The 16,714-nt window shown below is 37.5% G+C and overlaps 1 protein-coding gene across 15 annotated transcripts in view; it reads right to left on the bottom strand.

Annotated features, from left to right (window-relative positions):
* LOC143182581 (uncharacterized) overlaps positions 1-16,714 on the bottom strand; it is an 81,225-nt gene that overhangs the window by 25,991 nt on the left and 38,520 nt on the right. For 12 of the 15 annotated variants that reach the window (XR_013002482.1, XR_013002478.1, XR_013002479.1 and 9 more), the window contains 15 exons: positions 14,264-14,392; positions 13,507-13,612; positions 9,821-9,838; positions 7,563-7,787; positions 7,310-7,470; positions 6,985-7,196; positions 6,481-6,685; positions 5,961-5,975; positions 4,564-4,753; positions 3,980-4,115; positions 3,426-3,756; positions 3,128-3,331; positions 1,156-1,394; positions 921-975; positions 46-273 (listed from right to left, as the gene is read on the bottom strand). Coding sequence is in view for 10 of the 15 variants with exons in the window: in XM_076383661.1 (XP_076239776.1) it covers positions 46-273; positions 921-975; positions 1,156-1,394; positions 3,128-3,331; positions 3,426-3,756; positions 3,980-4,115; positions 4,564-4,753; positions 5,961-5,975; positions 6,481-6,685; positions 6,985-7,196; positions 7,310-7,470; positions 7,563-7,787; positions 9,821-9,838; positions 13,507-13,612; positions 14,264-14,392 (2,454 nt within the window). In the remaining 5 variants the exon portion in view is untranslated. Of the gene's footprint in view, positions 1-45; positions 274-920; positions 976-1,155; positions 1,395-3,127; positions 3,332-3,425; positions 3,757-3,979; positions 4,116-4,563; positions 4,754-5,960; positions 5,976-6,480; positions 6,686-6,984; positions 7,197-7,309; positions 7,471-7,562; positions 7,788-9,820; positions 9,839-10,982; positions 11,079-13,506; positions 13,613-14,263; positions 14,393-16,714 lie in introns of all 15 variants that reach the window. The other 3 variants (XM_076383663.1, XM_076383662.1, XM_076383660.1) reach the window with 3 other exon arrangements.

Genomic DNA, 16,714 nt, shown 5'->3' with positions numbered 1-16,714 from the left:
CAACCCACCATATTACTAAACGGGGTGAAAACTCGTGTCACTTACCCGATACTATTCTGTGGGCGTCCGCGATCACCCTCTGTCGCTTTTTATCCTCGTCGTCGAGCTCGTCGCGCGACTTTTTGCTCATCGTGTCAGCAACGTGACACTTCTGTTCGAGAAATTCGGCCATTACGTCCCCAAGCTCTTTCTCGTCGCTCGCGTATTTGTCTTTGATGGGGGTCGAGGTTCCGTTGAATACAGTGCCGTTTGTGATTGTGACATGCTGTTTCGCTGTTGAGTGCAAACAGACGGTGATAGAAACGGCGTGAAAGAGGCTACAGCAGTGACAAAATCGGCTGAACCCTTAGGGCCACTTTGACAGAGCACCCTCTTCGATAGCTTTGGCTATAACTACCTCAGCTTTCGACAAGTGGCTTGAGGATTAGCTGACTTTGCTCAGACTATAGCTGACTGATTACTGAAGCGCGTAAATGAGATTTGAAATGGGAGAAAAGTTAAAGATCCTGAGAGGATCTTTGCTATGTATTGAACTATACAAAATGACAAACAACGTTTCCTCGAAGACTGAAATTTTGATAATGGATTTCTGAGACGAATTTAGTAATGTGCGATCACAGCTATAGCAATTGTCACGGTATATAGATACACATTTTGAATGAATAGCAAGGCAGTATAAATCAGAGTGCTTTCTGAGAAATGTAAGGTTGAACTCATGACTTTTCTCAGCAATAGCATGGAATAGAGCCGGCCGTATTATTCATAGTAGTAACGCAAGCAGTGATGTCATAATATTCTTAGTATTTTAATTGTAATAGCTTGGAATTGATCATCATTGCGTTTGAATCATATTCTTTGAATCATATTAAGAGAAATTTCATTCATAAGTACAGAATTTATGAGAATGTCAAAACACTTACTTGGTGTGTCGCGTTTAGTGCCTGTAATACTGAGGTCTTCCATAGATTCAGAGTCCTGGAAAATGAATACACTAATTGAGCAACAACCCTTAGAAGATATAATAAAATATTTTCTCAAAAATTAAAAAATTAGAATTGATTTAATTTACTACGAATTATTTTTTACATGTTACAGTTAATATTCTATTTTTTTTATAAAAAAAATTGTACTAATTGCCATAAAAAAATACAATACCTTAGTCCTGTTTAGATCGTATTCTGGATCCATCTTTGGATCCATCGTCGCGTCACGGCGCAGAGAAGTGTCTCTCGAAGGTCCCAATTCCTCTTTCAAGGAATCAAATCCAGGCTGATCTAATCGAACTCTGGCGACAGCTTTTTCTACGTCGTCAGTCACTAACTCAACGTTGAATATACACTTCTTCACGATATCCTCCCTACCAATTTTATTCAACGCCTTCTCCAATGTGTTTCCTAAACACACATAAATATTTTTATTAGGTCACTTAGCACACTATACCACACAAAGATTATTCTTCCTCAAAAAACATTAAGCAATTAAAAAATTGATCATCCATAAAAACACTTATAAGCAACCCACATTTTTTCCAATTTTGCACAAACATGAAAAAGAAAAACAGAATATTTCAAGAGAAAATTAAAATCTGTGAGTCATCAATGCGTCCTCACATCGGAAATAGAATAAGAGGATTAACAATTATTCATTCCTCGTCTCAGAAGCACGTAAAAATGAAAATTAGTTTACGTCACTGTGCACAAACACCCAAGGAATATCTGATCAATCACTGACGGCGATCTCACAGCAATGCAGACCTGAACTCATTGAAACCCGACATCTTTCACAAGGAGATCTCCTGAAGAGGACCGTGAGTTCACTGACGTAAGTGTTCGTCGCCTCGTTTTGAAACTCTTGATACAAAGATATAAACATACTCGCGTTTATGTCTCACCAAGAAGAAATCAATAAATCGTACACCAACAGACAACACCAATGATAATGTTGCACTGTCACAGTAGAAGAAGAATGGAAGACACTCGGGCACGCCGATCACTTTCACCGTATTCACTTGTCGGGATGCGGCGCGTTTCTGTTTATTTAAACCGATTGCAGAAACGACGCGCTGCGTGCATTGCAGTCGTATGTCATTGGTATTGGTGAAAAACGAGGGAGGGAGAAGAAGTCCATAGGTTTATGTCAGGCATAATAATGCAAGATGAGGTCATCAACTACGTTGCTCCGCAAATTCCACGCGTCTTAGTCAAACACTTGTTGCCTGATTAATTGACCTTGCTGAGAAACAGGTTCTTTTTAAACCTTTTCGATAGACATACTCGCGTCTAACGATTTCTGTAATTCTCACTTTGCCCGAGAACAATAATGCGCTTCGGAGCTAGAAGTTCGCATGGTCATTAAATCGTTACACAATTATATTCAGAGAGGAAAGATAAGACTAATTATGTAATTGAAATGACCGTGCTGGGAGCATAAACATTCTGTCTAATTATAGAGAGAAGCGATTGGAAATTTGTTCATGACTTCATTGATTGCGAGGGTAAAAATATTTTGATTCTTTGAAGCTGCTTTATATCTTGTTTTGCAAGTGTATTTAAGGAGATGAAATAATCAGCACCCAGTGATTGTATGTATAATAATAACAACAGTAATATGTTTAATATTAGTCGTGATGAGTCGAAGATATAGGTAGTATTTTTGGGTATTGCAATGTTAATTAAAATTATAGCAAATTCTAAGTTTATTGTTAATTTGTCTAGGTAATTATTACCTGAAATAGTAATTAAAAAGATGTACATATAAGAAGCTACAAAGAAATATACAGTTTTAACGGAATTATTCGATTTTTAGCGTGTCTGACCATACACGGTCCACTTCTACTGATCTCCTTATATTTCGTTTTTCCTCCTAAATTTCTCTGAATTTTTTAAACTACTTATCATGCAATGTTGTAGACGATAAAATCTTCTCAAATATGTTCAAAATTAGCTCTACCATAAAAAATTTGTAGATGACATCATCCCATGTACGAAACGAAGTATTTAAAAAAACATTACACGCTTACAAGAGGAAGATAATAATCTCTGTGTCTCGAATATATTTCCCGAAATTCTCCACAAAAAACTTAGTAAAACGCTTCCTACACAATAATATTACACAACATCAAACTTACCTGTAGCATTATTCCCGTTACCCTGCCAAGCTTTCAGCATCGCCGCCGCCTGTTGGGCAGGTTTATTAGAATACTCCTGTTTGATCGATGACACCTCGTTCGGTGGAATATTTAATTCTTCCGCGAGTTTCTCCCAATCTTTGTCCAACAAATTAGCAATGTCAGTCAGTCGAATGGTCGCTCTGTGAATGGCGTCTGGGCGACCTGCAGGCAATAACAACCACAGTTGTCATTAGTTATTATCGTAACTATTTTCCCCGTTCATATGCAGCGCTAATTAAATCGTAAATTTACGTACTTATACCACCGTCGCGTAGGAAACTGTAATTCTTCGAGAGTTCCAGCAAATCGACCTCCGACACAGCAGGCTCTGGCGAGATCTTCTCTGGTAACAAAATGTTCAGTGTGCATATCGGCGTCTGGGGTAGTTCACCCTTGGGGACCTTCGGCTCGCTCATGAACATAATACGACCCATCATGTCCGCTGCATCTGGGTCCTTTATTCTTGCAGTGAACGGCACTCTGTTCTCTTTGAAGGCTCTGAACGGAAGCTGAAGCTGTTCGCCACTCTTCAATACAGGCACAAGGTTGCCCGAAAACTCCATGTACTGTGTCTTTCCCTCCAACACCTGTGAGAATCATTTCACAAGATGTGGACATTTAACAGAAGTGACACAGAATGATCTCACTATTATATTACACAGTGAAAGGATCGCCAATACAAACAGAACTTATTTGGCTATTTCATTAACCAAATTATACACTGAGCGTGTGCAAAAGATGTTCCGTTAAATGTCTTTTAATTTGAACGCGTCAAGCATACAGCCTTTAATTATGTAAATGCGTATTTACCTCGACGTCTCGACTTTTCGCAACTTCCGTGAAGTGTTCTTGATTCTCTAAAGTCTTGTCCTCCTTGTCATCAGTCATGCAAAAGACGCGCAGCCTTGCTTCCAGTGGATCTACTCGTTTAGCGAATACTACAAATCTGCGGATCAGATGAGCTATCGTTAATTTCTTATAGGTAAACGAGATTGTAATCATGCAGGTAAAACGCGGTCGCTCATCAAATCAAGAGTATTTGCGCTAAAGGAAGAAATGTCTTCTTGAACTCTCTAAAAGAAAAGAATGTACTACTATCTATGCGTATTGCATTGTAAATACACCATCGTTCAAAAGTTTTACCTATCAGTTTTTCTGCCTCTAAAAAGAAAAGACACTTAGAACGTAATACACCAACTTTTGAGCAGTGGTGTAAGTACTGAAAAAGCTAAAAGTTCTCTCCCTACACGAGTGCATCTTACCACGCAGAAAAACTGTTAACTTTCGAGACGATATTGGATCCAATTTCTAGAAGAAATGTTCTACCTGCGATTACGGGATTAAGTCATTCGTTTTTCGAGCTGGTTCGGTCTGGGGGTAAATCTGAAACGTACTTAGCCATGAACGGTACGTGGGTGGCGTGAGTGTACAGCTCTGTAGCCATTTTGGTAGCCTCGGAAATGTTTCGGCAGTCCATCAGCCAGAAGCGAGCGGACACTGTGGTGGTGAAGGAGACGCAATCTTTGACGAAAGTCAACGGCGTCGAGCCTGTGACATCCTCCCAAACTGCCCGAGACTGACCCCCTGAACGACATACACACCAAAGTCCAATAACATTATTAAAATATGTCCGTGCTGCGCAGACAGTATCGGCAGACGTGAAATGTGTGTGGAATTAATCCGTATGTGACCGAGATTAATTACAATTCAACACTGTTAATTAGGAATCCCTTTATAGCACCCTTTGATTGTTCGATTGTTTGCAAATAGACTGAATATTTAATACTAGAATGGAACAGGTGTGTATGTGGAATTTCAGACTCTAAATGATGCTTCAAAGTACAATTAAAGGAATACATTTTTTATACGAGATATTTTAATAACAGGTCAGTTCCTCTAGGTCCAAAATACCAAGGCAAATAAAGTACACGTCTCTGTATTTGGATATGGGCTGTTATAAATTCTACTTAAAAAAGGTAAAAGAATTGTTTCTCTTACAACACTAAAAAAAAACTGAAATTAAAAGACATGGATTTAAAATTTTTTTTTAAATTGTAATGGGACAATTAAGAAAATTTGTATTTAATATCGGTCTCCAGAGGTGCGTTGATGTTACGTGCTGTATCGTGTGTGGGTAATAATAAAAAGAAAACGCACGTTGACCGAATGATAATGCTTGCCAAACGAAGGAGAAGCGTCATTCATGAGAGTCGCGCGTAAAGCAAACGCGAATTGCGTGGAAATACGTTCGATAATGAATAAGCAACTTCAGAAAAATAAGAAAAATGAAAGAAAATCATGAAATAATTTTAGTACGAACGCATTGCAACGTGAGTCTAAACCATATCTTCCTATTCCTCGTAATATTAGATATTTCCGTATCGATTCTTTTTTAATTATTTTAAACCGAATAAATAACACAACTTCCCAAAAATAAATTATACTAGAAAAATTAGACTATTATCAAGAAAATTTCGGCATATAATTTTTTTAACGAGTGAATTAAAAACAGAACGTGGCTGTAATAGATTGTAAAGTCTCTTAAACGGCGATCGAAGTTAGTTTCTCATATCGGTAACGTGTCGTCATGATACACAAATACGATTCAAAATACATATACATATATAAATCGTAGGTAATACACAGTTCTCGTAAATGTTACAAATTACAAGCCTAATATCGAAGCGGTTTACCAGTCAAACGAATGTGCTGAAACAAAAATCTTTTGAAGTTAACGCTTACAATGAGCTAGGTAGTAAAAACTTTATCTACGTTAATTAATAATCCATACCTAAATGACTCAATCCTAACAATATGCAAGCATTAACAATGAATCACAACAAGATATGTATACAACAATGGTACTCAACGAAATGTTTTTTTTCTATGACACATGCAGCTACCATCTCCCTTTTAAATCTCTATCCGAAGGTCTCCGGGACATTGGATAGCTTTCATTTCGTCGATGCCACTTTTCCACGTTGCAAAATAGATTATCTAAATAAACCCCTACCATTGACCACGAAATTACCTCTCACGATAAATAAAAGTCGATTACTTTTGAGTAATCTATAAAGAGAATATCGAGTTAGTCAGTCCCGATGACCTGAGAACAGACGAAGATGCCCATCGCCCGCGCCATGCCTAACTAAACTACGAGAATTGATCGTTGAAGGCGTAAGTCTGACAAGAGCGTATAATAATATGTACACCAAAGGTGTTGCGGCGTAACATTATTAGCACTTATCGGTAAGAGATTCTCCAGTAAGACGGTACGCTGCTCTACAATGTTACGTGCAAGCATATATTACCAGTTATGCTGCACAGCAGTCTCAACGTCGGCGCATCCCCTGAATATTGATTGATCATGCCTTTGTTGGCCGCCTGTGGCACAGGTATGGTTAAAGTTATGGGTTTGTGGAATTTCCTTCGCCTTGGCTCCACTGTCACAATTGGCGACACAGCCACTCTATTACCGAGCAATTTGGCTACCAGGTCTGCAGGTATTGGATGTGCCTGAGCAGACATAAGGGTATATGATAGAGTTAACTTAAGGGGGGAATTTCTTTTTTTGTAAGCAAAAAATTGTCTTCTTTAAAGGTTTATTGAAGGAATTATATCATGGGAGGACATGGTGGTTGAAAGAAAAACATAGTCGAAATGTGTAATAGAATCTTCTACAAAAAAATGTTACAACTACTTGCACACATAACAAAAATATGTAGAAAAACTGAAAATAATTTATTATATAGTTTCTTCATAGCAAATCCTAAAAAAATCAATTTTTTATGAAATGGAAATGTAGGAGTAAGTACCTGAAGACCGACTCGGATCTTTTTGGTAAGGGCTGCTGGTGGGAAGACAGCCTGGACCTGTGGAACTGCTGAAGAGGAGACTGTGCCACCTTCTGGTCCAACTGCATGGACCTCTTGCCTGATGCGAGACACTACCGCAAAGTAATGTGGAAAGTCTGCGGTGAGTATCCTTACAATTCGAGAAGTCTGGAGATCCTCGAGCTGGCTTAACTCTGAAGACACAAATCACATGTTCTTTGTTAATAAAAAGTGAACTGAATGTCAGAACTTGACGATGCAAGTCAAGTCGAACGAGCTCTAATGAAATCCTAGAAGAAGACAGTACCTTCTCCTTCAAAGCTCTCGTTAAGCACATCCTGGACTGCCTCCTCGCTGGCTTCCAAGGTGTGCTCGCGCCAAGTTTCTCCATTATCCGATCGAAGTATGACTATTTCTCGTTCCTTTCCTCGCAGCGAAGCAAAGTGTGGTACCTCTATGATGACGGGCCTGTTCAAAAGAAATTTCTAAGTATCTGTGCTCTAATACAAAATTAAGGTGATCTTAGGTGACTTCGCCAAAATTTAAATTCTGTAACATACCCTAAAAATTTGGCTCCCACTGGTCCAAGCTCAAGAATACGGCTGGCCAAAGCCTCCCCTTCCATCAAAGGCGGTGGATTGCTCAGTTTATCCCTCCTGAGGTACCTGCAGGTAACACGCATCGGCATCGCAGCTTTTCGAGGAGGGACTATCACGCGCACACCGCTGTGTCTGCAGCCTCTCATCGCTCCACCTCGGGCGTCCACCAAAAAGGAGACCAGGAAGCTGTCGTCCACACGATCCCATTGTTAGAAAATATTTTCGAGTCCAGCCGTGACAACGAGAATGTCGGCTTAGCGTCGATGCGTTACAATATGCCGATAGAGTCGAAAGTAGGAATGTTCATCGCAGTAAGGGCTAATTATTCAGACACGTGGCTGGTAAATGAAGTTATTCGACACTATGGCGTATGAAGTTGTGCGAGCACTTGCGAGATACATACAGGCTGATTCTAATGAACATATTTCACCGTACCATTTTGCCATGGGAAGTTACATGATAAAACTGAGGATCTTGAAAGGTGAATTTGGGGTGAAACTGTTTCTAATGTCTATGATAAAAAGAGAAAGTGAGAAAAACGGTGGCAGTAGTAGGCAACTGGTGCAATTCAATGTTCAAGAGCTTCTTATTTTCTTATGACATCATATGGGAAAATGGTGAGTGAGAAAAGTGTTCATTTTATTATTATTTTGTAAACTTGTGTAATAGAGTTTTGAAGCAGCCTGTACACAGTGGTCAAGAACACTTGGCCCTTCAGGGGAGTAATACGATCATGCCATTCGCTTAAATCAAATCAATTATAAATAAATAAAAATAAATATTTTCGCTAATACATAGTATTTACAGTAGGCTGGATTCTTAAGAAATTATTGTAATTCTCAGAATTCTATGTACATAAAAAAATAAGTTATCGGAGTAACTCTAATTCATAAAATCTTCACGGTAACTTTAACACTGTACAGTTTTCGCTCTACGATTTCCGGAGGAAGAAACAATTTTTTCCGCGGAATTTCCTTCCAATATTCGTGACAGAGTTATCTCATTAGCGCGCCAAGCCGGGAAGCAATTTTTATAATGAACTTTCACTAGAAAGTGTTAAGTGACTTTTTTAAATCAGTTTTATGCACGTGATGGCGTTATCGAACACGTCGATATTTGTCGACTATGAAAATTATGGACAAACATATGCTAGATCGTAGAAGATAGATCGCTGTACGTGAAGATAACTGCAAAGAAAAGTGTAAATAAATCGAGACAAGGTAAGAAAAGTGCAAAGATGTATTGTATGAAGAATGGAGCAAAAGAAATTGTAAAACTGAGTAACTATGGTCGAAGAATGCAGCTTGTGGGCTTGTGTCAAGGATTCGCTGTACGGATATTTTACAGCTGTAAGCGTAAAACTAATTAACACTGAACACCATAGAGTAAAAAAATCATCGAAATTGGCTGAAGTTCGAAGAGTCATTCGAGAGGAGTTCGAGGCTTCTTGATGTAGGCTGTGTTCTTTTAAAAATTATCGAAATTCTGACAACATACCGATAGTGGTTTCGTAATTTTCTTTTTTAATTTTAAATAGTCATTATGAAAATAATTAGTAGCTTACACCTAAAAGCCTGCAAAACAGTAGTATCCATTCGATTGCTCCTTGTCACTAATTGATGGCAGTGCTGGTGGATAAAATTCCACGATGAACCTAAGGATTATTCACAAAGAAGTTGCGTAGGATAAGTGCACAGTGAATACAAACGACAAAATTGCAATATAATAATGATTCGACATTTCGCTCAATTTACGAGTGGAATGTTAAAAAACATGCATAGTGAATTCTATTCTTCAGTATACATGAACAGTCAACAAATATCGATCGCGAATAAATTCCAGAAAGCTTCTTCAAGGAAGGTGATGTAATGACATTCTTGAATATTCTCCGTCTCTTCGAATTTACATTATGGATTTTTGTTGGTAATGAAATACAATGACTGAGAAATATTTAAAAGTACAATCTCGAAGAATGAATTTGTAAAAGAGCTTCGGTAAGCTTCAACTTGAATAAATTAATTATTCAGCTGTGTATTTCTTCGAGTATATTCATTGTGCACTCAAACTCCATCTAAAAATCACTAAATTTCAGCGACTACGGGCATATGTGCAGCTAAATGAAAGGAACCATTACGAAAGAACGTATAAAAATCAAAGGTGAAGAGGAGGCGGCGAGTACGGCGATTAGCAAGAAGCTATTCAAGAGAAGAATCACTTACTTTCTCCACTGTGGAATTCTGCGAGTAGCGCAAATAAAATAACAGAGGATCGGGAACAAAAATAAAAAACGCGTTAGTATCCATTCGTTCATAATAATGATGGTGATGAGATAGATGATGACAACATAGAATGGTGTCGAGACTCTCAACTAGCGCAACCTTTACAGATTTTCGAACATTTGCACGTCAAATTCTCAGCACGTTCGCAATAAGATTTCTTTTTCTTTCTCCTTTTCGTATTTTTTTTTTAAATTCTTTGAACGTTCTTGAACAAGCGCCATGGATTGATGGCTGCTCGTTTCAATAGAACGTCTTTCGAAAACCCGCAATCACACGCAAGCCACTTTTCTATCGTACAAAACACTACAGAAAATAGGGATTAACAATAATAATCATGTATTATAGTAGAGACGTGGATCACTCACACTCTGCGAAACAAAATACATATGTTAAGGGCAGCAACGTAAAGCAGAATCGTTCCGAAATCTGTTTAAGAAATTTTTTAATACGAAATTTATTTTTTAAAAGTACTGTTTTTTTCTGTTTTTTTTTACTTTGTTAACAGATTTCGAAACGCACGCGCAAAGTAGCTCAAACTTATTATATAACCGGAGGGACGAGCAGCAGCCACTATGAGAAAAACTGTGTCCAACATAATTAATCTAATGGGGAAGACGAACGATTCTTTCTCCATACTTACAAGAGCACTGCTGAGATTTTTAAAAATATATTCTACTTACAACACAACATATAAACAGTTTCTTTGAAAAATATGCTGATTTGAAAAGTAGTTTCATAGAGATCTATATATTTGAAATTTTTCAATTCAACACACTTTTCGAAAAATTCAACATGTCTTTATTAATTTCAAATCACACTTGAAATTTTAGAATTTCCAAGTATGGTTGAAAGAGATACAATTTTAAATTCAATTCTCTATAAAACGCATTGAATGTTAATACTTGCAAAATTAGATAATGAATCAATGTACACTCTTTATATTACTTAAAAGAAAGCACAAGTTTTTTCAAACCATTTGACACTAAAAAATACTAAAAGAAAATTCTGCTTTACTCCCTTTGCTTTTGCTTTGCATAATGGCAACCCCTAAAAATATATATAAAGAAAAGTCGGAGAATAATAAAAAGGACATGTGTTGTACCTGTCCCTCCACATTCCTTGTCCCATCGACATGGTACCAAGAGCTGCCAGCGAGGTGTTTAAGGACTCTAGGGACGCTCTAATCTCGGAACAAAATCTGGTATGATTATGGGGGTGGTATGTTTCGTCTCATGCGCATGCATTTTCGTTTCACTTTTTATTATACTCTGTTTCGTGCATTTTGCACCCCCTCTTTGCCCACAGAAATCCTGTGCGCCTTTTGGAAAATCGTTCTACGTACTGCGTGCAAAACACGTGTGCTCTGGTACATGGTTAAAGGTATAAGGAACACATTCTAAGATCACATGAAGGTCTACTTGGCAAGGAGAAGGTAAATGGTCACCAAACCAAATCGTTGTTCGTTCAAGTACAATGAGTATCCTGTCCTACTAAGCTTCAAGAGAACGTGCATTGTACATGCAATGCTACAGGGGCACCATTGTCTCGCAAATATTAGAATCCTTTTATGTGGAACTAGAGAATGAGCCTCAAGGTGTGCTTAAATGGTTGAGAGAAGGATACTGAATTAAAATCCAGTGATCCTGAATTTGAACAAGACTTTTTAATTAAGTCATTTCAGAATGCTTTCCCCTTTACAAATATAAAAATTCTAACCACCTGAGTCAACAATCTAGTCTATTAGAACTTTTCAAGTAATTTAGTGGAATGGCTTAAAATTACACTTTAAATATCCCCTCTTGAGCTTAGTAGGTCATTATACTGCGTCATCGCCCTCCGACGTCAGAGCACGGTATTAGTAAGGAGCACAGTATTGCTTACACTGTCAAAGAATCGTTCATCCCAAAGATATTTCAAGAACAACATGCTTCATTACTCGACGATCTAGTAACTGCTACGAGCAAGACAGGATACGTGAACTGGGGGATAAGAGGGGCACCAAGCGACTGGCACTTGTTTCAGCTGGCTGATCGGTTGGAACAGAACGAGATCTGAATGGAATTGAAAATGAAAGTGGATCAAAAATAGCTTGCCGTGATAAGTGTGATGCATAAACAGAAGATTGATCAGAACGTGGTTACTGGTTCGCTGGTCTCGTTGGCTCCATTTGAGATACGTCTCGCGACACCGTTCACGCTGCGTTAACGGTTCTGCTGTCATGTATTCATTATAAGCACGATTATGTAACCGTGAATTATGTCAATTATTGCATACGTCCCGTAATAACCTTTTTATCTTTATAAGGAAGCCGTTCGCTGTGTACAACGTGCACTTAATATCAGACGACTTCATCGAAAATAATTACAGATTAATCTCTCTTCCGTAAACGAGCGTATGAATAAGATGCACTGTTTCATAGAAAACAGTTGTTTCGTTACTAAACAGTACGCGAGTCGTTTGGTCGAAGTAGTATATGGACGTTTTAAGTCTTGTGTCTCTCCCTTCTTACTTCTTTTTCTTTCTGTTTGAGTTAAAAATTGTTTGAAGCCAACTGGGAAAATTAATTGAGAACTATTTTGAAATAGAAGTAGAGAGTGGAAGCTCACGGCTCCAATGAATGTCCGTGATTTATTATCAGGTTTAGTTCAAGTCACGTATCAGCCAATGGTTTATAGGGTTAATTGTAGCAGGAGTCTTTCACCAATGCACACTGTGTCACACTATAATACACAACATTATTGTTCCTTAATGTACACATTGTTACTTTCTTTCTCTTCATGTGGTTCCTTGTATACTATCACTTGCGTGCTATGTGCTTCCGTTTTAATTACAATACTAGTGTTATTGTCAGTCATGTACAATTCTTTGTGCTAATTAGAGAGATTTTTTTAGAGAATAGTATGCCTCCTGTTCGTTTAAATTTCATTTTCGTATTCAGAGGTGTCATACAATCGAGATATCGAAATTCGTGCTGGAAATCCGAGAACACGTAACAACGAACTGTTTTACAAACGTGCAGATTAAATTTCCGCTAAATTAAACCGTCCCTGATCTGAATTTTTGTTACGGCTAAAAATGTTTGTTACACTATACAGATTTTGTTTTGCACCGTGTTGCGCTTTCATCAAACGTCAAGACAAACCATGCAAATAGTAAAACCGTTTTCTATGATTTTTCGTTGTCATAATTCTGTTAGTACCAGTTTGTAAGTCACTATAGAGTAACGTAGATTCTTTTACAAGTAAACGAAATATCTTCGTGAATTTTAAAAATTGGAACCAAACTTCAAACTTTCAGATTTTTTTTAGTTCGACGAAAAATTTAGAAAACTGAATATTTTATATACTTTTTCAGATTCGTATCTTGTGATACGGTAAGTTGTACGATATTTGCAGAAATTTTTAGATCATTTGCAATTAGTAATATTTAAGAAATATGTATAGTATATACAGACTAAGAATATTATATTAATATACAAAATTTCATAAATATTTTATAGTGAAGTGACATCGCTTGAAAATCAAGTAGTAAAATCTATCTTGTATCGTACAATTTTTTCAAATAGTGTTAGATGAGTAAGATTTAGAAAAAGAGTAGGATAATAAAAAATATTAAATAGTACATACCCGACGTGCACTGGATGCCTGTTGATATCAATATTATCTGGCTTGAGATTGGCAGCATTTGAACGTTGATAATTCTCTTTCGTGATCATTTCGGTTATGGTCGGCGCTGCAAATCAAGTTTTAATCTGTTACAAGTACTGTTTACTGTCTGAATAAAATCTTGAGTACTACTACATTAAATCCCCAGGAAAATAAAATTCCGCTAAAACTTTATTTTCCTTTTCAATCTTTAAACATTATTTAACTCTCTACTGTTCACGAGTACATTTTCTCGTTTAACATCAATTTCATGGGACATTTATTCGCATAAATTTCAATATTCCTTCGCTTCGAAGAAAGTCAAGAATCAGTCCAGGAAAAATTGTCTGATTTCGAGGGCCACGTAATACGATGAAAATAGCTTTTTCGATGTTTAAAAGCAAAAGCACAGAAACAGCTGCAATGATGTCTCAGCCTTTTTAAATAGAAAGTCATACATTTTTATACATCTGTACCAATTTTCAAGCATCTATCATTTCGTTCAACCCTTAACTATTCTCCATTAAACTAGTCCCAGTTGCAATAAGATTAAACACACAACAGACTCTTCGGAAGAAGCCAAAGTGGCCTTGGTTCTAGCTTCCGTGTTTCCACGGACGCAAAACTTTGCCAGTAAATAAATCAGCAGTCCATTAGCCGGTAAATTTACAAGAGGAATCCTGAAGAGTCTGCGTGCAAACATGACGAGAGCCAAGGTAACTTGTCAAGGCAGACTTACCTCCGGAATGTCGATTATCCCTCTCGTCGTCTGTCACGTTGACACGCATCGAATCATCCCCCATGGACTTCATATCGTCAACAGTCATGTATCGATATTGCTGTTGGTCGCTAAGCATCGGATCTTCACCTATGATCAACGCAAACAAACAACATTAACAACCACTCGAATCACTGTGATAAGGTGTTCACAAGATTCCAACAAGTGGAACACAATGAAAAAAAAGAAAAAAAATAATTGATAATCTAGAGTCCACTCAAACTTGCATGGACAGAATAATGGGAACGTGGTGGAAGTTGATGCACCAACGAGTGAGTGAATAATGAGTATCACGAGGGCCTGCAACTAAACGAAAATTCATCGCCATGGAAAAATCATCCCAAGCTTGAATAAGCGAAGTTAGATAAACATAATGTGTACGTGTCTTATCGTGTTGCGAGTGTCGTTTTCTTGCCTTACTCGGTACGTAAACTAATTATAAATAAATGAGGTAGCGCATACGTGACGCGTCGATGATCGTCAAGAAACTTCCGCTCGGTCGGGAACTAAACGTGATTTCACAATTGTACAAATACAAAAAGCTTGAATCCGTATCGAGAGACTTTGAGTGCTCTACTTCATAGATAACATTCACGGCTTTATCAGTTGAGCAGAGAACATATTAGTAGGATGATTCCATTGCTGTCGGAAATGATCTTTGATGGAATAATCTCTGATGGTGTGAAGAGAATTAACAGTGATACCTTCCTTCCTCTTCTATTTTTTAAAAATATTAATTTCTGGTTGAATCAATGTTGAATAAAATTATAAAATATACTGTTTTTCTAAATTAAATTATTAGGTTTTTCATTTTCAAAGATTTGGCATTTGGAGCACTTTGCTAAGAATATGTATTAACAAATTTTTCACAGGTAATTCTAAGTTAATAAAATATATCAAAGTTGCCAATAAACTCCAAAAGAAAAATACTCAAAGAGTTATATAGCATTCCCTGCGTTACTAATAAATTCAACGGAACACTAAAGTCAGTTTCAATATTTGAAAGACCAAAATTAGAATCGACAGGTTTGTCCTATTTCAACAATGCCAATGTAAATGTTTGAAAGCAGTAAGTTGCTTCAACAACATTTATTTTGCCCACCTTAATAACACCTCGTCAAGAGACCCTGAAGCACGAAATGATAACTCAGGGCTCCCAGTTTCTTACTATGATTGAGATAACACACAAGTTACACGCAAAGTGTTTGACGAACAAACTGAAATACGGACGCGTACAAACTCTTACGCATTTTTCACGCAACTGAGATCCACTCGCTCATCTGATCACCTTATACAACCTCAAACACATCTTATCAGATATTCTGAGATTATGGAGTACAATTATCTAATAAATGGCCAGCCTACTAGCCTATTGCCCACGTCGTGCGGCGCCACAGTTAGAATGGATTAATTAAATTAAGTTAAACGAATGACTTCGTTTTTCTGCGAATGCGATTTTATCGACAAATGACCGTCTGCATTTCCTTATTTTCAAGCACTGCTCTATAAGACAGTAGAATATCCGACAAAATCATTTTAATCAGTTAAACTTTTTATTGTCAGTATTCTGTTCAACAATTTTTTCCCATCATCTTAGGCATTTATATATTAAAAAATTTGCTTCCATAAACGAGGTGTCATGAAATATAATGAACTCTCCTGATGAATTAATAGTAGAGCTAATTGAAGAACACTGTTCAGATTCAAGAACCATGTTATCAATAGAAGTCCCCTACGATGATAAATAATGAATCACTCTTTTGTTCAATTGAAGTATTGATTTTTCCATTTTCCTTTGGCTTTTCTCCCTAAATCAAGGAAATATTTTCCAGGGTTTATAAAACATGCTACTCTTCGAAACTAATTTCAAAGAAATTTGGATGATTTTATTATCTGATCAAACTAAAGAAAATTTTAATCGACTAATTCACAACCCTTCACCAAGTCATCATGTCCCATTGATCCCATAGTCTCTATCTCACAGACATTCGACCCACCCCATACATTCCAGCGCGGAAATACCCAGGAGCGATGAAATAACCAATAACACCGAAAATCGCCATAAACACGGAGATAGTGTATGGAGAAACTGTAACACGAAAGCACTAATTTTAGCGTCGTTCAAGGACACCCTTCCTGAAGCATTCTCTTCGCACGCATTCTAAAAGTCCGCCTCTATCTACGAATAGTTGACCTCATAGGCAGTGACCTATATCTCGACGAGCGCGAGCGTGGCTCGTCAAAAACGACCGTGTAATCACGTCGAATCCCGCTGAATGCCGCAGTTAACCGCGAACGTCATAGACCAGAATAGTAGTCAGCCGATCAACAGAGACAAGTAGTGGTTTACTTCACGGTTGCATCGGCGATTGAAATCGCTCGATTCCGCGTATCGCTGGCGATCAACTTCGA

The sequence above is a fragment of the Calliopsis andreniformis genome, chromosome 8 (genome assembly GCF_051401765.1).
Source record: "Calliopsis andreniformis isolate RMS-2024a chromosome 8, iyCalAndr_principal, whole genome shotgun sequence".
Taxonomy (NCBI): Eukaryota; Metazoa; Arthropoda; class Insecta; order Hymenoptera; family Andrenidae; genus Calliopsis; species Calliopsis andreniformis.
The sequence above is the reverse complement of the archived record's forward strand: the minus strand, read 5'-3'. Positions and strand labels throughout refer to the sequence as shown.